Raw genomic sequence first — 23,469 nt, 5'->3', positions numbered from 1 at the left:
GGGATGGAATTCAGTGGCACACAGTAACACTACCCAACATCTGAGGACAGGAACTGGAAAATGACACACCTAGCTAAATCTTTAGGGGAATGTAGGTAGGCACTAGACAGCATGACGTTGGCATTAGTGTGGGGTAGCAGAGTTACCAGCATGATACCTGAGGGCACTGTATTGTAGAAATTAGTTTATCTTGGATGAAACAAATATACTTGTCTTAGTTAAAGATCCCATGGCATTTCCCCCAAGAAATAAGGTTAACGTTGATATCCTGCATAATTCTATTAATTACATACTGCCTACAAGTCAGTGGGAACTGCAGGTGCACAGCAGGTCTGAAAATCAGGCCCTGGGTGTCCAAGGTGAGGCATCCTAAAGTTAGCGGGCACTTTTGAAAACAATTGGCCTGATTCATCAGCTCCACTTCCTGGAGCACCTAAGTATTTCTTAGGGGTCTGCCATCCATTCTCATGGAGTCTTGGAGAATGGGAACCTTTCTATAGATAGACCCTATCAATATTCTCTATTTTAATGGTTAAAAAGTCTACAGAAAAGGTTTTAATTCCATTTGGCTTTTTTTAGAATAATTTCTATACAAACTTACTGGTTTCATCCCTGTTGAATTGTACAGGTCTTTTCCATAAGAGACCGAGGCCTTGTCTTACTCTGAGGTTTTATGAACTGGTGTAGATACACCAATATAGCTACACTAATACAAGCCCTCAGTGTAGAAGTATTGCACCGGCATAAACTGATTTGCACCTGATTTGAAACTTGTTCAGTTCCACCAGAGCAGCTAGAACAGCATAGTCGCACTGGTATCTAAAACCCCAGTGCAGAAAGTGAGCTGGTTTGGGATTACCATGTAATTAGTCAGTATTTTATATGACAAGGAATCTGTGCTTGCTTGCATTAGGTAATCTGTGCATTACCTGCACTATTTTCACCAGCTCCTACTGCGTTAAGATAATAAATGCAACTCGGAAATCCTGCATTCATAGTAAAGTTTCGAAGCTGTATTAAGTCAATGTTCAGTTGTAAACTTTTGAAAGAACAACTATAATGTTTTGTTCAGTTCTGAACAACTTCCATTCCCGAGGTGTTCGTAACTCTGAGGTTCTACCGTAAGTGCAAAGTATTATTAAACCATCTTTCTGCTGCTTATTCTTCAAACTTGCTTTTGCAACATTATTGATTCACGAATGTATTTTGAATCTGGGGACTGCATGATTTTCACAAACATCTGAAATTGTTTGCTTATGACTATTTCATTGATATCCGAAATAGAAGACCAAAAGTATGATGCTGTTGCCTGAAGCCTGTATTTTGTATTTCAAAAGGAATAACTTAACTAGAGTTGAAACTGTCTGTGTAGATAAAATACCTGATTCTGCCTTCATGTTGTATATGACATTAATACCACATTTGTCTCCCTGTAGTAAATTAGTCTGAATATCTAAAAATAAAATTTGTTCTGTTCTTTCTTTCCCTTTTTAACATTAGATCTGGGAGAGCATTGGATTGTTATTGGTTGGAACTCATGCAAAGGTTCAGACATCAGAAAGGCTGTATATAACCTGGGCAGTTGCTGAGTCACTTTCTGTAGCTGATGAAGTGCCCTCCTACGCTAAAGCACTTTCTTTTACAGCTAAAGTGAGTGAGTGACAACTTAATTAGTGCACGAGGAAGAGAGGTGGGTGTTTCGTGAGTCAGTAAAACTTTGTTTTCTGCTTCACTATTGTATAAGGGGTTGAATATGGATTCAATTTCCCAGTTCCTCACCTACTTAATTAATTCAAGTTTATTATACTAATGCCTTGCAATTCCATAGCATCTTCCATCCAAGCACCTCAAAGACTTTATGAAAAATAATGATGCAACTCCCTCCTCCCCTTCACCATCACCATCAGATAGATGGCATTAGCATCATTTTACAGGTGGGAAAAGTGAGACATAGTGAGGTTAATAATTTGCCAAATGTGTTAGCAAGTCAATGCAGAACCAAGACTAGAACCCAGCTCTCTTGATTGACAGCCCTGTGTCTTAACTACTACACAATGCTCCCTTGCTTGGAGTAGGAACACTTCTGCTATGGTATTTAGAAAGGGACGATTTGGGCCTCCACTGTTTTCCAAATCAGGCTACATTTCTATTCATGGGCTAGAAATCCTGAAGCCTTTACTCAGGACTAAATCCTGGCTCCCTGTGCAAAACAGGAGTAAACAATCAGCACATTGGCTCTGCACAAGGGTTGTTGGTGTGTGCTGCAGGGGTCAGAAGCCTTTCTCATGGGTCACAAGGCACCAGTGAAGCTGCTACATGACCACTATGGAACCCTCAGGATGACAGTAGCATTGGTAGCTTCCTCACTCTCTTGCCATGGTGAATTTTAGCCAGTGAATCAGTGTGGCATGAATTTGTGCCATTGGATCCATGGGCCATGCCTCCTCTCCTGCTCTTGTAATTCCCCTGTGAAGGGGCATGTAAAAAGCTTCCATGGAGCAGTGCGTCACTGTGACTCTCCTTTAAGGCTTTCTGTAGCTCTTTTAGGGTACGTCTACATTGCAATCAGGAGATAGGATTGCAGCAAGTGCCGACATTGGATACTAGATCAAAGCCAGCTTGAGTCACAACAGCAATAAAGCTTCAGCAGCATGGGCCACAAATAATCCAGAAGACAAAGCAATCTGCTTTCACTGGGAAACCCTTTTAGAAAAGGGCAGACATGGAATCCTAGAACAGTATTGTATTCCACATACTTGCAGCATCTTTCATTTTGCATTTGAACCATGCAATCATCTCTGAAAGCGAACATGAATGAATTTAAAAGCAGCCATTGTCAGCAGTAAAAGCAGCTCATTTCATTGCCTGGGAACAGCGTTGTTTACAGCTTCTTACTATGGTTACTTACTGAGCTAGTAAGTGTTTTAAAGGAGGCATTATACTTTTCTTTTCAAAATACACCCTCACCCCTTCAGCAATTCATTGTATTACAAACAGCCTTAGTTTACTGTTAATGTTACAGAATTTAATGTTCAAACATTTACTTGTCAGTGGCTTCAGAATTCTTTCTTTATTAAAGAGTATGTACTTACTGCATATGATTCTTGAAACACTGCCGTACCCTAACCTCTTTGTGATGCTTGGTGATTGCTGAATGCTGAGCACAGCCAGGCATTATTTCTATTTGTCTTTGTGAGCTTAATGTGGGTGAAATAGCTAGGATTTAGGCAGCCCGAAAAGTCTTCTATTTTTCCATGGAACAGCCGCAGGTACAATGTGGGAGAAAGCAGTGCAGCCCTTCCCACCCTGCTCTGTCAATGTTCATCAGCTGTGACCTGATAGGAGCAGCTCACAGGAGAAGAAGGTAATCCAGCGTCTGGGCCTATTCAATCCTTGGCCTCACTACTGGGATTGCCAACCAGTGCGGCAAATAATGCCAACTGTTGTAGTGGGTTCTCTGATGGATGCTTGTCGTCTGTTGCTTGCTATCTGGGATTGCCAACTCATTTCATGTTGGCCACCATATGCTCCAATGCTAATGCATTTCAGACACAAGCTGTATTCCCGCGAGGCAGCTCTAGAGAGAAAGGGTTTGGTAATGTGTCTTATTAAATGCCTGATCTGTCTAGTTCCCTAAATTTCAGATTAATGCACATGGAGTAAAAGTAAAATAACACAGGATGGATAAAGGGATGAAGAGACCATGAAAACCCAAGGTAAAAATGAATTTTAAGAGATCACGAGTGTTGTCCTGTTACCAGGAATTAGTATAAACTTGTGCATTATGAACAATATAAATAGTTCAAGGATCATAGTTCTTCATGGTGACCCCCACTCCCTTCTAACAAGCATCTAAACATTTTGTACACTAAGCCCAAAGGGATATTTACCTCTCAGTGGCTAGTCTGCCCAACAGGGGTTCTAACCAGCCTGTGTGACACTCACAGTGGGAGTCCATGAAGACCAGCACATCCCCAGTTGCCCGTGCAGCTCCCAACATACGACCCCGGATGACCCCGAGCCTCTTGTTGCTCCTGATCAATTTCACACCATCCAGCTTGGAGATGTATTCACTCAGGGTTGACTTCAGATGCCCTGCAATAAATATAATAATAATTCAGATTTTAGCGCTGATTCAATCTGCCACTCAAAAAAAAAACAACAACAAACCCTGTTTGTGGCAAAAATGGTACTCCCCAGCTAGAAAAATGATTTCTGGGCTAGCTTTGCATTTGTCCTTCTCAGCCACGCAGGGAGTAACGGGGAGCAAAGCCTCATCTCCAACTCCTATTTAGCTATGTCAGACCTTTCTAGCTTGCAGTTCTGGCCATGGGGGCTGTGCTGTGCCACCCCTTCCCTACCCCCTCCCCTCGCTGCTGTTAGGAAATTGGGTAGGGAACGATGGAACCATGGTTTTGCCTCCCCACAAGTCAGCCAGGGGAACTAGCTGGGCATACTGGAAGGCGTGTGCAGGCCCCTGGAAAGGAGTGCAGTACACGTGACATCATTGTGAAAGGGGAGAGTGGGAAGGAATGGTGACTTTCTCAGTCACAGTTCTTCTTGAGGCTACTCCTTGGGCAGTGAATCTTAACCACCAACTTATATGCTAAGGGCACAGTCTAGCACTTTATTTTTAATGTGGTGTTGGTTTAAAAACAGAAGCAAAATGAAGTGAATTTAGAACTTGTAACAGATGCTGGACTAACACAGTTGTGGAGACTGAAGTCCTCTGTTTTCAATGGGGACAAGCCAGGAGTAATGTGACCTTCCCTTACATTTCCCTACTTATGGGTCCTTCAACTATAGACTGGAAGAGCAAACTCTGAGGTGAGAGTATAATGTGCTAGCAGTGAAGAATCCATGTTGCCCCAGAAGCAATCTATGGAAGAAGACCTCCATGCATGCAGAAGGGTGCTAGTGCCAGTGTTATCAGAAACGATGCGTGGGGGGGGGGGAGAAACATGGGTCACATGCCCCCCAGATTTGTTACTTGGCTTGTACTGAGCATGTTCACATGGACTGAGCTTGCTCAGTAACATTTGCTAAAGCCACTGCTCTCCCTCTGCCCGCCCCACTGTCAGCAAGTACAGGTCATCTCTGAGTGTTCATAGAATCATAGACTTTAAGGTCAGAAGGGACCATTATGATCATCTAGTCTGACCTCCTGCACAATGCAGGCCACAGAATCTCATCCACCCACTCCTGTATCAAACCTGTGTCTGAGCCAATGAAGTCCTCAAATCATGGTTTAAAGACTTCAGGGTGCAGAGAATCCTCCAGCAAGTGACACGTGCCCCGTGCTGCAGAGGAAGGCGAAAACCCCCCAGGGCCCCTGCCAATCTGCCCTGGAGGAAAATCCCTTCCTGACCCCAAATATGGCAATCAGTTAAATCATGAGCATGTGGGCAAGACTCACCAGCCAGACACCCAGGAAAGAATTCTCTGTAGTAACTCAGATCCCACCCTATCTAGTGTCCCATCACAGGCCATTGGGCATATTTACCCCTAATAGTCAAAGATCAATTAATTGCCAAAATTAGGCTATCCCATCATACCATCCCTTCCATTAATTTATCAAACTTAGTCTTGAAGCCAGATATGTCTTTTGCCTCCACTGCTTCCCTTGGAAGGCTGTTCCAGAACTTCACTCCTCTGATGGTTAGAAACCTTCGTCTAATTTCAAGTCTAAACTTCCTGATGGCCAGTTTATATCTATTTGTTCTTGTGTCCACATTGGTACTGAGCTTAAATAATTCCTCTCCCTCCCTGGTATTTATTCCTCTGATATATTTATAGAGAGCAATCATATCTCCCATCAGCCCTCTTTCGGTTACCACCAGCTTTCCCAAATTATCACAAGTCTAATGACATTTGCTTTTTTTCTTAAAGTTGCAGCTCCTGGAATTCTGTAAGAATCTCAGCTTTCATTGGGAAAAATTGTTCTGCATTTGGAAAGAAGCTGGATGATGCACTTTGTGTCACATGAGGATGAGGCAATACTTTCCACTCCATTGGTAACAAAGGAGTCTTTAAGCAGCATCTACTAGGGATAAACATCTTTAAATCAGCAGGCCCAGATTACTTGCACCCCAGGGATTTTAAAAAAGCTGATTGAGGAGATCTTTGGGTCACTAATATTAGTTTTTAATAAATCTTGGATTAATGGGGAAATTCCAAAAGACTGGAAGAATGCTACGGTTGTGCCAATATTCAGAAATGGCAAATAAGATGACTTAGTTAACTATAGGACTGTTAGCCTGATATCAGTCCTAGGAAAAATAATGGAAAAGCTGATTGTCATTAATCATATTCCCATCCCTTATTAATCAACACGGTTTTATGGAAAATAGGTCCTGTCAAACTAACTTGATTTCATTCTTTGAGATTATAAATTAGGTTGACAATGGTAACTGCATGGATGTAATATACTTAGACTTTTGTAAAGTGTTTGACTTAGTATCACATGCCATTTTCATTTAAAAAATTAGCACTATCCAATATTTAAAAAGCACACATTAAATGGATTGAGAACTGGCTAACTGAGGCATTTCAAAAAGTAGTTTTAAATGGGGAATCATCATCAAATTGGGGTGATTTCAGTGGAGAGATTAGTTTGAGGTCCACCATTATTCAGCACCTTTATCACTGATCTGAAAGTAAATATAAAATCACCGGTGATTAAAATGTGTGGTTGACACAAAGATTGGTGGAGTGGGACGTAATGACTAGGACAGGGCAGTCATGCAGAGCAATCTGTTTGGTGAACTGTGTTTAAAAATAAAGACTTTAAAACTACTGGAAATGACAGGAAAAAAATAAACACTTTCAAACTTAGGTTGAAGCTGAATTTTAGGGGAGGAAAAGTAAAATTTGGCAACCAGTTTTCTCTATATTTAGCTTGATTTTGGAGGGTCCTTGTAGTTCCATTCTCCCCAGCCCTGCCATGCAGTATTACAACTTCCTTCCAAGAGCTTGAAAATAGAATTTAGGGAGAGCAAAAGGGAGCTACCTTGTTGACTGAGGTCATCGACAAGGATAATTTCCTTCAGAGAGGCCCTTGGGGCTGTGTCCATAACACTGTGCACAGTTCTCAAGAGAGTAGACCAGGCTTCATCGTGGAAACAGATGATGACACTAGCAGTAGGAAGGTTGGAGTCATAGTCCTGTTGCCGACAGCTGTATATGATAGAATGAGAGCGGCACAATATGGAAGGTTGCAACACTTTTTTTTTGTTTACTTATTATTATGAACACATCCATTTCTTTGCTCAGGGTGAAGTGATGGTTAAAAAGGCAAACAAAATATTAGGATGTCTAATGAATGGGATAGAGAATAACAGTGAAAATATTATAATGGCATTATAGAAAACAATAGTTTGCCCTCACCTGGAACATTGTGCTTGGTTCTGGTCATCCTACTTTGAAAAAGACAGAGCTGAAATAGAAAGGGTCCAGACAGACAAAGAGGATTGGAAGCATGGAAAGACTTTAAAGATTTAAAGATGTGGCAAATAAGGACTAAGATAGAAATTAATTAATTAATGCTAGAGAGGAGATCAGTCTGGTGCAAAAAGGAACAGCCAAAGAAATTGAAAAGCAACAACTTTTAAATGGATACTACTAACTTACACAATGCATAATAAGCCTGTGTAACTCATTGCCACATGATATTATTGAAACTTAGTATGATCAAAGAAAGATCAAAGAAAGATGAGATGTTTATATGTATAATGAAAACATTTATAGTTACATTACATAGTTTTAATATATATTATTTTCTAAAAAGGGTATAAATTCCAAAAGGGCTATGCTTCAGGGCATAAGCTATCCATTGATGGATGGGGGTTAAGCAGAAACTCCCTGAGTGGGCAGGTTTCCATAATTGTCTACTTCAAGATTTCTTGCTCCTTCCTTTCAGGTTTTTGGTACTGGCCAGTTTCGGAGACAGGATTTCTGACCTAGGCTCACTGTTCTGATCTGGTGTGGCATTCCCACATGGGGTTACATGGGATATATTCCTGATGCCATTGAAGTTAATGGGAGTTTTGCCATTGACTTCAATGAGGCCAGAATTTCACTCATGGAAGTCACACATCTAGCATTACAGTTAGTGGGAATTAGGTGGCTACATCCTCACACAACGCTGAGTATTTAGGGACCACAAACATTTTAATGGACGCTTATGAGGCATTGAACACATTTCCAAGAATGGATGCAAAGTGTGGATGGACAAAAATACTCATGCATCCATTGCACACACAAGTTGATTTTGTCTCATAGAAAGTGTATGATTACACACACTAACTGGTAGCAACATAGTTATCCAACATGGGTTCACAAATACATATTTTACAGATAGTGTGTGTCTGCATACATTTTGCATGTGCACTCGTTTTACCTAAGTGTGAAAAATTGGCCTAAAATATTCAGTTTTCCATGTAGACTCCCTTTAATCTGTCTAGCTAATTTAATCTCTAATAGAAAGAAATCCTCAGTGAAAGCACCACAGCATTACATAAAGATTATATGGAAATTATATAGTTCTATTGCTCTGCAAACTACTCAAGGCCAATTGTTGGGCCAAATTAATCTATGGTGTAACTTCATTAAAGGAAATGGGATCAATCTGGCCCAGGTTTTTTTTTAAATATCTTTGTGTTGTCACTTAAGACAGGAGAAAAGGGATAAACCCAGTGCCTTGAAGGGGGCAATTTGTGTTTCCAAGCAGAAGTATCTGATTTAACAATTGTATCCAGAGACAGGGAAGGGAAAGCAAGAAACTGATGCAGCCTCTGAACCACGAGCAACAAATACTGCCATAACCAACTGTGGATTTTTGCCACAATCCCATAATGCTTTGCAACTAGTAGTGTTGTCATGGCAAGAAAGTTGATACTATTTTGGGGGGTGTTGATGGGAAAAGGATTGAAAATGACTGCTCTAGACTATGAAGCCTAGCTGATGCGGCATTCAGTTGCCATGGTGATTGGCAAGGAATAAAAATACAGATAATTAGTCTTCAGTTAAATGAGAGGGGCTGTTGGCACATGAAACTCCTTTTCTATACTTTGGGGCCGCTGCACAGACTATCAAGAAGAGGCCCATGACTGGCTGATCATTTCAAACAAGTAAAGGTCATGACTGATAAGGGACAGAGGGGTCTAATCTTACCGGTGAACAATACTGAATTGTGGTCAACACTACATGAATTCAGACAAGGCAAAGGCACTGCCAAAGGAGACTCCTGCTCGGCTCCAGAAAAATGTCTTATTGAGATTCAATTCCCAGCAGCATTTCAATGGGAGCTGTAGTTTTGTGAGGTAATTTAAAACCTTTTAGACATTTTGTATGTTTGCATTTGTCTGGGTACATAATATTTGACATTTAATCCCAAGAGAGAAGAACCGTGGTTTGTGGACAAGGCCTTGTCATAAAGTAAAGATGACAGGCTTGACTCACCCCCACTGTCCAGGGGGATGCTAACTGCACCTGGGCAAGCTGAAAGCAGGTGTTCTCAAAGGTGGCAAATACACCCCTGGGGGATGATCATGGAAGGGTGTTGAGCATTTGTACCTTCAGGATCCTGGTAAACGAGAATAGCATTAAAGTACAATTGGCCCCATTAGTGGAGGATTCCCAGGGGTTAGGCGTGGTCACCTGGCCATGTTCTCTCCCCAGCCAGAAAAGTAAATGGGATTACATGAGATATGATTTTGTTCTATTAATAAGTTTTAGTGAGAGGGTGGAGCTCATGTTGGCAGAGATCCAGGACTTCTATTCATACATGTTTTGAAAAGTACCACCTGCTTACCCACATCCACCAGGGATAAGCAGGAAAGACAGTTGTAGGGAGCAATGCTTGATGTGTAAGGTTGTGGGGTGTGGCTGCAGAGGTCAAAGGGGCCACCCTCCACATTGGATGGTCGGGTCCAGGACTTTATGGACAGCACATGAGTGGCAGGCTGCAGTGAACAGCAGGCACTGATTTCTGTTGTGTGTGAGCTATGTAATCTTTAAATAAAAAGAATTTAGTTGTTCCAGTGCACTGTTTTAATGCAAAGGACAATGCTATGGTTTGCTGTCAGCTCTAAGGGACAGCACTTCTAAGAGTATGTTCTATGACAAACTCCATATATCTTAATGCTGACTTATTAGTAGATGAAATATATAGAAGTGGGGGTTCATCATTATTTTGCAGCATGCCGGTATGTGTTCGGTGCCTCACAATAAGTAGGTATGGTCCCTACCACAACAGTTTACCACCTAACTTCAGACAGGCTGCAACAAAGGGGGATGTTATAGAAATAACTCTCTGGAATACTTCTAGCTGGTTTTGGTTGGGTAATTATAGAGGGCCTGATTCACCCCTGCATTGTTCTAGTTTTCCTCCAGTGTAACTCAGCTGAAATAAAAACAAATTAAAGATAATGTATATCAAACACTGTTAGCAAATATGGAAAACATCCCCCAAATCTTGAAGTTTGTCTCTTCAAACATGGACCGCCATTTGTCTCTAGCCATGAGAAAATGACCACTGCAAAAGATGTTATGTGAAACCCGTTGCTTGCGTAGGGCCAGATCATGTCTTTTTGGCACGCTGCACTACTCAAAGGGGATGCATCAGAGATAGTCTGCCTCAGAAAGGCAGGATCACTCTCAGAGCTCCCCCATTGCTCCGGGGAGCATGGAAGCTGCTATATCCCTCTAGGACTTGCTACATAACCCATCTTATGTGGCTAGCCAGATCAGAGGGGGGCAGACCCATGGCTCTACCTGCTTTCTCTCCCTTCCCCCACCACATTCCGGAGTCTCACCCCCCAGATGATAATGGGAGTAGAAGTGAGTTCCGGAGCTGCTATTCTGCCTTAAGGAATCCATGCAGGAAGGGGGCTTGATGCTTTCTCTGTCCTCCACTACCTACTTGGCTAGGTACTCACTCATCAAGACCAACTGATGCACAGACTAACCACCAGTGAACTTTTCACTAGATCTTCTTAGCAGGCCATACCCCTGTAATTTACCCGGTGCCTCAGTTCCCCCATGTGTAAAATGGGAATAGTCCTTCCCTACCTCTCAGGGGTTTTGTGAGATAGAATTAATTAATGACTGGAAGGTATTCAGATACTATGTGGATGAGGGTTATATGAATACCACAACATAAAGAGGAGAGTTTACAATCTAAACAAACAAGACGAAGTGTAGGAGGCCCAGAGATTTTCTGTTATTCTCTGCCCTTTCCCCAATGTTAGTGGTATCATCAGCTTCTGCAGGGAATACACAAAACCATCCACTTGAGAATACATAATATAATAGAAAATAATGTTATCGCTTTACTAACTGAGTGGCAATGGACACCCAACAGATCAACACTTTTATACCCCTTTGGACATGCATCAAATGCCCTGGCAAGTTCACATCAAGTACACTACAAAATATTCAGCAGTCAGGGAGCTAAGTCATTTTAGACCAAGATTCTGCCCACGGTGACACCCAAGCAAGCCCACAATAACTATACACAGGGGTAACTCAGTGCTGAATTTGGCCCAAGTTGTTTTGCTTATTTCAGTCCCAAGCAGTCAGTGGTCTCGCACAAGTGAAACTCAGAACAGAATCTGGGCCATTGCCTACATATGAAGCACTCTGAGAACAAAGGATGACATCAGCTGAATAGAATACAATAAATAAATAAGTTTAAGTATATGTGATTATTTGACAAAAGACACCTAAACAAGCTTAAATAAGGCCCTTATATTGGCATCTTATGGCTAGCACAATTCATCTGTGTGGCTTGCCTTCACAACAGACCAATTAGCCCCGTAGTTCTCACACTCCAACAGATGGCTAAATAGCACTGACTGGCCCTGGTACCTGTTAAATAAAGCAGACAACTGCAACATTTTTCCATTCTGATATGTGCCAGCAGAGGCCGCCATACTCCTCATTAAATGAGCAGGCTAATAAATAAGTGCGCTCACAGGTTGAAAAGTCAGAACTTGTTGGCTACCTGGGTGAAATAGGACGATTGCCTCTGCCAGTGAAAGTGAAAGGGCAGGAGCGGTACATAAACAAGGCGCAAAAGAGTTTTACAATAAAGTAGCCTTGTACACTAATTCATTGTACGCTTGTTCGTCCCCCTCTGCTGGGACTGGAACACCCAGAATGACTGGTACATTAGTCCAATACAAGATATTATCTCACCCACCTTGTCTCTCTGGTACATTCTTCTTTCCATCCCCTCACCCCCCACTAGTTTCTATAACTCCCTATAGTTCTTTTACCGGACACACAATTCTCAAGCCTCCCCCCCCCCCCCCCCAAAGTCACTTGGTGTTTTCGACTTGAGTCTGAGAGTATTGTTTTAAGAAAACAATTATAGTATTTAAGAAAGGTAGAAAATGGGACAAGTGTCTCTCATGGCTCCTGTTATAGCATTTGCTGTGCTCTCAATATCCCCAGGGGATGATATAATGGAATGAAAGCTGTTGTACTCTAAGTTATTTAAGGAGATGGAAGAGGAGTGTGCTTTGTCTAACTAGGATGAGTCTTGCTAGTTTAAGCTCCAATTTCTGATCCATGTTTCAGGGTCCCAGCTTGTAGCATGGAGTTTGGGAAAGGGACATGGATTTGGGGGAACAGATACATTTCCTTTTGGGAAGGAGGGCTGGTTGCTCCAATTGAGGGAGATGATGTGATAGAAAGGGGACAGGTTTCTCAGGGGTCAAGGGAAAGGTTTTTTAGAGGGACAATTGGGAGGGGTCAGGTTTCTCACAGGAAATAATTAGGATGTTTTACTTACAAAGGATGCCGCACCTCAGGCAGCTCCCTGCGCAGAGAAATCCGCTCACTGAGCGCTTCATTAAAGCCATGAGTTTCCAGGCCAAGGATTGCCAATTGCTCACCCCCAGCAGCCTCTTCTGCATCCTGCAGGGGAAAGGACATGAGTTGGGACTCTTGGTTTCCCCTTGGCTTGACATCAGTCTTTTCTTCCTGCCTTTTGCTCTGCTGCTTCACCATTCGGTATCCTTTTCTAGCCTTGCTGTGGTTTCTCCTAGCTGTGGGTGACACAATGGCCACTAGCAGCTCGTCCTCCCGGAGGGAAATGAAAGGGGATAACCCCACCATGGGGTAGTACTGCTGGCTCTCCTCCTGAGTCTCCAACATTTCTTGGGTTTCCGGAAAGTCCAGCTGATACCCTTCTCTGGGACTGAACTTTAATGGCTGGGATGTCCCCTCTTTGCTCAGGTCCCGGAATGGTGGATTCAGGATTGTAACCATCAGTAACAAAAAACCCAGCATCAGCAACAACAAGAGAAACTGAAGCTTACGTGATCCATATCTGCACCTCTTCTTCACGAGCATACTGTTGGTGACAAAACAATACAGATGGTCATGCTAAATATCACTTGGATATTTCTTACAGCCCAGCTCTCTGGTATCTTTGCAGCAAAAAACTGGTCATTGCTGTCTGCTGAGAGGTTCCCCCCCTCCCCCTCACATTTCACTGATGTTGTTTCATGCTTTCCCGTATATTTGTAGACAAAATCAAAAATACCTACTTATAAGAGATAACATAGATCCAATTAGATAAAGGAGATCCTTTGTTATACAGAATCCCAGATTGTCTATGAACTAATGTATTTAGTTGACCAAAAAGCTCATTAAAAGGTGGTTGAAGTTTTGATTTTCGTTTTTAATTCTGAGAAAAAGTAAAAATAAATTCCATTTTTTATAGTTTCCTTCCAGAATATTTCCTGCCACTGCAAAGTTTCCAATTGCTGTCTGGGCTGGAGTGATATTATCTTTGCAAGCAGATCTGACAGCTTCCCCTGTTTTGACGCTTCAAGTTAACTGTGATCAACAGATGAGAACTAGTCAGTCCCTGACTTTCTTTCACACATAACTATAGCACTCAGTCAAGGAACCCTTTGCCAGACATAATACAAAGCAATGTGTGTGTCTTTCTCTTGGTCCTAATGCCCTCACTGTTCTTGTCCTATCAAATCAAAACTTTGCATGGAACTGTTAGAGGTGCACTAGAAGGAGGCAAATGCTGTTTTGGAAAACAAATCAAGAAGCACACATGATTCTAGTTTAGAATATCCTTATTAAGCGGGGAATATCCTGTATAATAAAATGAATTGAACAAAGGGTTGAATGCACATGATGTATTGAATGCTAATGTGTTTGCATAATAACATCTTGACTCTGGAATATATAGGTATTTTTATTTGTAATAAATATTTTTGTCTTTAGTCATTTTAGTGCTGGCAAAATGTACTGAATTATCAAACCTGGAGACTGGAGTCCATAAATCAGATATTGCCTGGGCAGCAATAGTGCAAGCTTTTCCACCAGTGGGTACTAATGTGCTGCAACCCTGCTCTGGAAGGACCACCTATGGGGCTGAAAGGGTAGCTGAGTCTCTGTGGCCTCTTTGCTGATACTACTAACAAGGGTGCTAGTTGGTGCTGACTAGGGCATTTGTTTTTGTGAGATGAGAATAGGAAATGGGCTGAGACTATCAACTGCACATCCTGTGGAATTGTGTGCCTTTCTACCTGGCAAGGCCCAAATATGGGACAAAATCACAATTTTATAATCAGAGTGTGATATTTGGTAATTTTCTTAAAGCCTCAGCTCCTGGAGGCAAGTGATTATATGAGAATCTCTGCTTCAATTTTTAAAAATGTATATTTCTAGCCCTTATAGTTTTAGAAAAAAGCCTGAAAACATACCTTAAAGGTTCAGGAACCAGACAGCAAATAAAAAGAATCCAAAATATATTATTTTCACAGTCTCATGACTTTTAAGCCAATCTTATGATTTTTGGGGCCTGACTAATGATGTGTTAACACTTGGGGTTTGCAATACTGACTGATCCTAAATGAGGGACACAAAAAAGTATTCCTGCAGGACATTTAAAATGCTACTGGATTATTCCTTTCGTCTAAATAACCCCTTTGTTATAAGTTACAACTGTTTCATGAGTCTTTGTTTCTGATGTAAATAATTTTCAACAATAAAAATGAGGGGACACCAAATTAGTATGGAATGTAGATAGCTGCGGGACTAAAATGAGTGATGTCCCATTAAACAAGAAGATATGATGTAGCATCCTCTAGTGGCTGGAGGCTGGCTCTTTGTATACTATCTGCCACTTCAGAATGCACTCCCATAGCACCGTTACACACTAGTATGCTGTATCTTGGCTCCTTCCCTATCTCAGTTGTGATTTAAAAGCTGTGTTTTAGCCCAAAGCATATCTTGGGGAGAATTAGTATGTAGCCAATGTTTTGGATGCATCACCATTGTGTGCACCTTTTCCACTTTTACCCACAGAACCAGTAACATCCCTAGCCACCATTAGTTCAGAGATTGTCTAATGAGAAAATATGGCTCTTTTTACTGGATTTCATAGAAAACATTGTGATGTCTTCAATTCAGCTGGGAAGCATTACCAATTTGCATGAAAAAAAATCTGAGTTAAAAAGCCTTCATTGAAATAACAATGCATGTCAGCTACCGAAAAGCAAAATGAACTGTAAATGAAGAGACCTGTCCTAGGCAATTTGCAAAGAGCTGGCACCAGCAACTTGCAGACTGTTCAATTTCATAGGAAGGGAGAAGCAAGGATTAATGAAGAGAGGAGTAGGTGAAGTATTGTTGATTTTTTTCACATTTGATCTAACAAAATGCATTTATTTTATTTGTAATATATTTTTTAGCAGGTAAACTGTTATAACGTGCTGCTGTAATATCTCTGGTCAAGATAATTCTGTGCTGGTGATGGAAATTGGAGTTATAACATGACTCTGTTCTTTACTGAAATGTTGTGTAGTGCTGAACAGCTGCTGCTCATCTGTCTCTCTAGGGATAGCTGCATTTCAGTGGTAGATAAAGTAGTCCAGTTTGCAAATACACAAATATCTTTTCTACTTTTAAATTAAAGGTTACCAGTTAAAATTAAAGTGGAAACATGGATTCTAACAGGTAAGTAAACCTAGCCATTTAGAACCCTGGAACTGAACAATTGAGGAAGTTATTTGTACATAGATATTTCAAAATGCTCATACAGTTCACACAGTCTAGTAAATAAAATGTACATGGGTAAAATACCATATTGCACAGTCCAAAAAACCTTAATTCCTTGCCTAGCATCAGTCTCTAATCTCAGAACTTTTTTACATACCACCACACCGTAGTATACATTTCTAATATAAGCAACAAGCCCCCATAAACTGTCTACCATCCACAGACCATTTCCTAGGTCACCTCTCAAGTATGGGTCAGAAATATGAGCATCGTACTTCCTGCCTTCTCTATACAACCACTGCCATGTCATTCCATGTGTCAATTTTTACTCTGGTAAAGAAACTACTCCTATCTCATCTTATTTTCCATATACAGTCAAGAGATAGCACTATTCTCTCATCTGCTATTCCACTTGGAGGCAGAAAAGCCAGTCTTCCCAATCCCCCCGTCCTGTCCAGATGGAAAATTCAATGTATACCTTCTCTGTGTACCCTGTCAATGTGAGACAGAGGCTCCGCCTTGACATACAGACCATACAGAATCTAGAGATGAGATCAGCTAAAAATCATGTTCAAACAACAGGAGAGATGTTTCAGGTCTGGGAGAGGAAGAACCCAGGAGCTGTGCAATATGAGGTATGTCACTTTCTGGAAGTTGTGTTCCCAGAAGAGTGTGGAGGGATTAATAAGATAAAATACTTGCTATGATCTGCAAGATGGCAGCTGCCAGAAGAAAAAGAAGAACTTTCTTTTGATGTTAGTTTAAAAAAAGAAAATCAATGCCATTAAAAAAAGAAAATCTATTATTTTAGATTGTAAGTTCTTTGGGGCAGAGATTGTCCCAGCCTAGCACAATAGGTTGTCCCAGTGCCTAGCACAATAGGTTGTGGCCTTTCGGCACTATCACCATATAAATGTTAAATAATGATTATGTTGCTACAAGCTGAGATGAAAAAAGCAGAGTTTTCCTTTAAACTTCTCAAATTCATTTACAGTGTTATAATATTTGGTGCTGAAGCCCTGACTCCTGGAACCATGTAAATACATGAGAATCTCAGCTTTCATTTATAAAAAGGTAAGTTTCTAGCCTTGCGATTGCAGAGAAAAAATTGCAAAAAAAATGACCCAAGTGTATCCTTAAAGTTAAAAAAACAGAAGGCAAATAAAAAAATTTCCAGATTTATAATCTAAAGAAATCATGATTTTTAAGCGAGTTTCATGACTTTTGGAATGGTTGGGATGGGAAATATTACATTTAAACATTTTAGAAAGAACCACACAGTTAATCTTGGGGCTTTAAGAAGCTTGCAGCCAGTTGCTGTGGACAGCTGAAATAAATTTCATTGTGTTCAAACAAACAAATAACAATAAAATAATAGGTTGTTCCTAGTTGAATGGCAAGGGCATTCACGTTTTTACAATGTCTGCAGGTACTGGGATCCTACAAGTTTCAAATGGCTGTAAAATTTCACAAGTCTGGTGTGACCAAATTATATTGGTAACGCAGGCGGAGCATTGGACAAGTCTTTCATGTGTTTATATGAATGTAAAAGATGAGATGTTTGCATTGCTTCCTCAAAGTGGGAAGGGGAAATAGAGAATAGTCTCTTCTTGTGTAGCTGGTACATATATAGTGGGTTAGTGATGTGTATATTAGTACCTGAAATACTGGACAGTATGGTATTTACTATTCAGTACTGATTATCTGAGCCATACTCAATCCCATGCTGCTGTGTGGGTATAAGTTTTGTTTTATGTTTGTGCATTAGTAGGGGCAGAGTTACGCTTATTCTGGGGGGCTTCCTCAATTCTGCACTTTCAAACATTTGGGTTTTTCAGAGTTTTAGAATTTCCAGGCTTTTAACAATTTGCTGTTCATAAAATTGCAACATTTCATAAGGTTTTCTTTCTTTAAGTGATGGTACATATTTACAGAGTTAATACAGCTTAATGATGTTTTCTGTCCAGGATTTATTCTTCTAGTGTGAAAACCAAGTTTTATGTGCTTCCTGTGCTCTTGCAGCTTCCCATGTAAATTTGAGTTGATCGTTAATCTACTCTGATTCTTAAGGCCTCTAGTGTCCGGATAGCCATCAGCACCAAGCCCCTTCAGCTATCTCTGCCTGAAGGCAAAGAGAGAAGGCATTCACTGTCACCCATTGCTGAGCAATCTGCTTGCTAGTCTTTAAGAGATAGAACATATCAAATGTAGGATTTATTATTCATTTGAATATAGTGGATTTATCCAGAGCAATAAACCTTTCAGTCACCATGTTACAGTCACTCATGCTTATTCTCCCCATCTCTCTCATTTTGGGCATGTATTTTAGTCCCAAACATTCCCTTTCAGTTACACGTTAAATATTAAGTGGCATGTTATGTTATCCACACACAAAGAGCCAACATATCCTTTCAACCTGCATAGTTTTTATTTCATATTCAGGAAAATCACTAAAAGGAAAGAACGAACACAAGTCTACATGGGAGAGAGACTGTATATGCAGGTTGCTACTTCAACTTGATTTATACCCCTGCACCAGGAGCAGATAATTAGGAAGATGCCTCACATTTAAAGCCCTGCATATAACTTAACACCTCCCTCAATTTGCATAGCTACATACACCACATAGTGCAATTCTTTTCTGTATCCTAACATCAGCCTTATTTGCATGCATGTGAAGAAAATAAGTATATAAAACATGGAAGTAATTACATGTTATGCAAGGATTCTTGGCAGTTTTATAATTTAATTATTTTCCTCATTCTTCTCAGGGTAGGATAATCAATATTAATTTCAGAGTAGCAGCCGTGTTAGTCTGTATCCGCAAAAAGAAGAACAGGAGTACTTGTGCCACAAGTACTCCTGTTCTTCTTTTTGCCAATATTAATTTGTTTGCTGCAGTAGCAGATTTTTTGTATACTTGGCATCATACGGAATATTGCTACTTCAAAGGCATTTTCTAATGGCATGTTAATAATAAATTAGAACAAAATTGTTTGGACCTTGGAGTCTCACGTTATCAAAGCTCAGTGTTCAAATCCACTGATTACTGGCATAGATTTCAGGACTGAAGATATGATTAAAGGGATGTTTGTAGTATTCATGGTGAGGGGAGAGTTTGAATTAAATATTACGGGAATTTCATTTTCATAGAATGATAGAAACGTAGGCCTGGAAGGGAGTTGAGAGGAAAGATAGGAATTATAGCAAGAGACCACCCTGGCTTAACTAGGAGATCTTCAATTATCGGAAACTCAAAAAAGAGTCCTACAAAAAGTAGAAACTAGGTCAAATTTCAAAGGATGAATATAAACAAATAACACAAGTATGTAGGGACAAAATTAGAAAGGCCAAGGCATAAAACAAGATTAAACTAGCTAGAGACATAAAGGGTACCAAGAAAACATTCTATAAATACATTAGAAGCAAGAGGAAGACCAAGGACAGGGTAGGCCCATTACTCAATGGGGGGGGGAGAAACAATAACAGAAAATGTGGAAATGGCAGAAGTATTAAATGACTTTTTTGTTTCAGTTTTCAGCAAAAAGGTTAGTAGTGATTGGATGTCTAACAGAGTGAATGCCAATGAAAATGAGGTAAGATCAGAGGCTAAAATAGGGAAAGAACAAGTTAAAAATCACTTAGATAAGTTAGATGTCTTCAAATCGCCAGGGTCTTATGAAATACATCCTCGAATACTCAAGAAGCTGACTGAGGAGGGTAACTTGCCATTATCAATTATCTTTGAAAAGTCATGGAAGATGGAAGAGATTCCAGAGGACTGGAAAAGGGCAAATATAATGCCCATGTATAAAAAGGGAAATAAGGACAACCAAAGGAATTACAGTCAGCTCAACTTTAGTACCCGGAAAGATAATGGAGCAAAAAATTAAGCAATCAATTTGGGAACATCTAGAAGATAATAAGGCGATAAGTAACAGTCAGCATGGATTTGTCAAGAATAAATCGTGTCAAACCAACCTAATAGCTTTCTTTGACAGGGTCATTCTTTTAACACGGTTTCTGCTAATAAATCATATGGGCAATGTAAAATGAGGTCTGAAAACAGTGCAATAGTCCTGGACAAACTAATTCCTAGAGCTGAACTCTCAACTACATTGTGCAAGCCATATTGTGGACATGAAAGCCATTAGTGCCTAGTGGGAGGTGGGCAGAGTGTAGCACCTAGGTGGCTGCTGCCAGATGCGCTGTACCCCAGCCCCAGATACCAGCGGAACATACTCAGAAGAACTACTATACCCTTTTAAATAGTTATGTACACTCCACTAGAGCACCCTGTGACTGTTCCTACTCACCATGGTAGTGCCTCCTTGAGTCAGGACATGGTGTTGCACTTATCTGCACCTCTAACACCCCTTTTGACTGCTCCCTCTGCACTGCACAGGCTTGTCCTTTATCTTTATCCAATCACCCACAGGTATGGAACATGTCTCTAATTGGGCTTTTTCCTTCTGTAGAAGGTGACTGGGGGGAATCCCATCACATACACACAAGCACTCTCTCAAGAAAGTACCCCAGAGGGTACTCCTCAAAGTTACTGTGTTAGTCCATGTCATCATTTTTTCTGGGTTTTACCCTTGCTTACAGGTTCATGACTGTCTTAGATTCGTAACCAGAATAACCATTAAGAGTTCAGTCTTTCCTTCATACAGCTTGGGCCTTTGATCTTGGCCTCATGTAACAGGTGATCAGCAGACAAAGGCCCACTCTTCAGGGCATAGTTTCAAAAGGCTGCTGGTTTGTATAACCTGAGGTGGAGAATTTGCATTCATCTCCCCCTAGATATTTCTCAGGAAAAACACTTAACATATATTGTCCCAAAAGTCTGTGTCTGACACATTGTTCAATATTGTCCATTGATCATCCAAGCTTTACATCACATTTCCCACTAGAGAAGTTACATATAATCCCAACCCACAATAATACATAAACTTTGCATTCAGTACAATGGACCCCAAAGATACTTAAACTTAACAGAATAAGGTTTTTCAAGGATATTGCAGGAAATTGCCATATCTGTTACAGACACCTCTCTCCAGCCAAGACAGAGGTGCCTAACTCCCTGAGAGAGATGGGCCTTTGGTCACACCCCTCTTTGCCATTTCCTATTGGCTAGCTTAGGCAGCTCCTCACTCATCATCCTGATTTATGTAGATCCCATTCTTAGGCACCTGGGCCCAGATTCACATAGAGACTTAGGCGTTGCAATGCTGAGGATAGTGGCGCCCAACTTTTAAACATCTAGAAAAGCACAAAAACAACACTGCTATCCACAAAGTCTCAATTCGTGGCCTAGACTCTTATACAATGAATGGGGAGAGATAGGCGCCTTACAATGCAATCCATAAAGCCAGCATGCTAGGCATAGAGCCACCTAAGCTAGCCAATGGAAGATGCCAAAGAGAAGGGTATGTACTAAGCCCCACCCTAAATCCAGGTTGCAAGTATGTACCTATCTCTGCTTGCAATCCACAAACCAGGGGAAGATAGGCCACCTACGTTCATGAGGGGCCTGAAAAAAAACAGCTGGGAGACAGGGAAGAGGAGCAGCTGCTCCCTTATCAGGGCCAGCTCCAGGCACCAGCTGAGCAAGCTGGTGCTTGGGTGGCAGATTGTTTGAGGCGGCATTCTGCTCAATCCTAGGGTGGCACGGCCGCTTTTTTTTTGTTGTTGTTCCGCTCCGGCTTCCCTGTAGGGGGCGGCAGCGCGGAGAACCAGAGCGCCTTGCAGGGCAGTCCTCTTCCTTCCCTCTCCGCCAACCGGAGCAGAGCCCTCGCAGCAGGAGGCGGCGCAGCGGGAGGGGCCACGTGGCAGCGCCCCTGCTGTAGCCCTGGCCACCCCCTTCTCTCTCTCTCCCGCCCGCTCCTTCCCCCTCCAACTCCCCCAGCCGGTCTCCCTGCACCTGCGCTCCGGCCGTTTTTTTTTGCTTTGCCGTTCTGGCCGCCCCGTTTTTTTTTGCTTGGGGCGGCCAAAAAGCCAGAGCTGGCCCTGTCCTTTATAACTTTTAGCCTTGAGGAAAGGGTACTCGCTTAAGCTATAGGAGACCCCTGGTTCAGGTCCCTCTCCCTGAGGGGAGAAGGAATGTGAGCAGGACTCTGTCACCTCTCAGGTGAGTGCCCTAACTCCTATGCAGGGGAATATTCTGATGTGGAGCGCCCACAATCTCTCTCGTAGTTCCACTGTAATTAAATACTTGAATTATTAAATATTAGGCTGGTGAAAGAGTGAGAAAGACTTTATAGCCTAGTGGTTAGGGCACTCATCTGAGAGTCCTATTCAAATCCCTTCTCCCTCTCAGAAGAAGGGGGGGCTTGAACTGGGGCTCTCTCACTATCTGAGTGATACCCCATTCACTAGGCTAAAGGTTTTAAGGGAAGTGCTCCTCCCCTCTCACTGTTTTGTCTGAACACACCTCAGGGGCCCAATCTGGTAGGCAGCCTCTGAATTTACTGGATCAGGCCCCCGCACACAATTTAGGTGGCCAAATGTCTATCTTCCCCAGTTTGTGAATCACTTTGGGGATTAGGCAGGACATAGGCGCTCAGGCATCTACAGTGGGGCAGCAGTGCACATGCTCAGAAGCCAAAACATAGGCATCTAGAAAATGTTTACTGCAAAATTTTACGTGAAAGTGAATCTAAGCATCTACAGGCAGCAGCAGAGTGGGAGTTTTGTGGCTCACCGGGGTGCCTAAAAATGGGACTTAGATGCCTAATACATTTGCGGACCACACCACTAACCTTTCTCCTGCATTGTATAGGGAGCCTTTGCTCTTAAGTCGGGACTCTCGATTCCACTGGGTGACAGGAAGCCTAAAAGATCCATGGTGGATCTAGCCCTGTGTTACACTAGTATGGATCACATGAATAATCAAATACTGTTTGGAATATGGTGTTTAAGAAAAATAGAAAATTCTTTCAATTGATATTTCCCATCATTCTGATACACAAAAATAACACATACTATATGCAATAGTACAGCAAAAGCATAATCTGTTCTCAGGCTCTGGAGCAAACCACTTGGCTATGTATTCCTGCCACCTGAACTGGGATTATCATTGACTGTCTCCTTGTCTGTGTTCAGTATATTCAGTATTTGATAACCAGGAACCTGCTGAGGTATCAGACTTTTGAGGTTTGTCAGAGAATTTTGGCAGTAAGGATAATATTAGAAAAACTCCTGATGACAAGACAGTTGTCAATGAGAGCGTGACAAGCAAACAATTGATGTGTTATGGGGAAGTGGGGGGCTTAAAAGCTATAGGGTCTGAGTTTAAAGTTGCTGCAGGTGTGCAGCTCAATGAGGTGCAATTGGGTAGCAGGTGGGCATAAACAGGACCAAAGATGGCATATATTGGACTTTTGTGGTGGCAGAACCAGTATATGTATACAGAACTGAGTTCTGTAATAAGCATAA

The 23,469-nt window shown here is 41.5% G+C and overlaps 1 protein-coding gene across 2 annotated transcripts in view; it reads right to left on the bottom strand.

Annotated features, from left to right (window-relative positions):
* GALNT15 (polypeptide N-acetylgalactosaminyltransferase 15) overlaps positions 1 to 13,895 on the bottom strand; it is a 35,733-nt gene extending 21,838 nt beyond the window's left edge. The window contains exons 1-4 of one of the 2 annotated variants that reach the window (XM_034760733.1): positions 13,557 to 13,895; positions 12,797 to 13,360; positions 7,010 to 7,176; positions 3,891 to 4,095 (exon numbers count right to left, since the gene is read on the bottom strand). In XM_034760733.1, coding sequence (XP_034616624.1) covers positions 3,891 to 4,095; positions 7,010 to 7,176; positions 12,797 to 13,359 — 935 coding nt within the window. In that variant the 5' untranslated portion in view covers position 13,360; positions 13,557 to 13,895. Of the gene's footprint in view, positions 1 to 3,890; positions 4,096 to 7,009; positions 7,177 to 12,796 lie in introns of both variants that reach the window. The other variant, XM_034760732.1, reaches the window with a different exon arrangement.
* Between the last annotated feature and the right edge of the window lie 9,574 nt (positions 13,896 to 23,469).

This window comes from Trachemys scripta, chromosome 2 (genome assembly GCF_013100865.1).
Source record: "Trachemys scripta elegans isolate TJP31775 chromosome 2, CAS_Tse_1.0, whole genome shotgun sequence".
NCBI lineage: Eukaryota > Metazoa > Chordata > Testudines > Emydidae > Trachemys > Trachemys scripta.
Note: the sequence above shows the minus strand (reverse complement) of the source record. Positions and strands in the feature narration are given on the sequence as shown.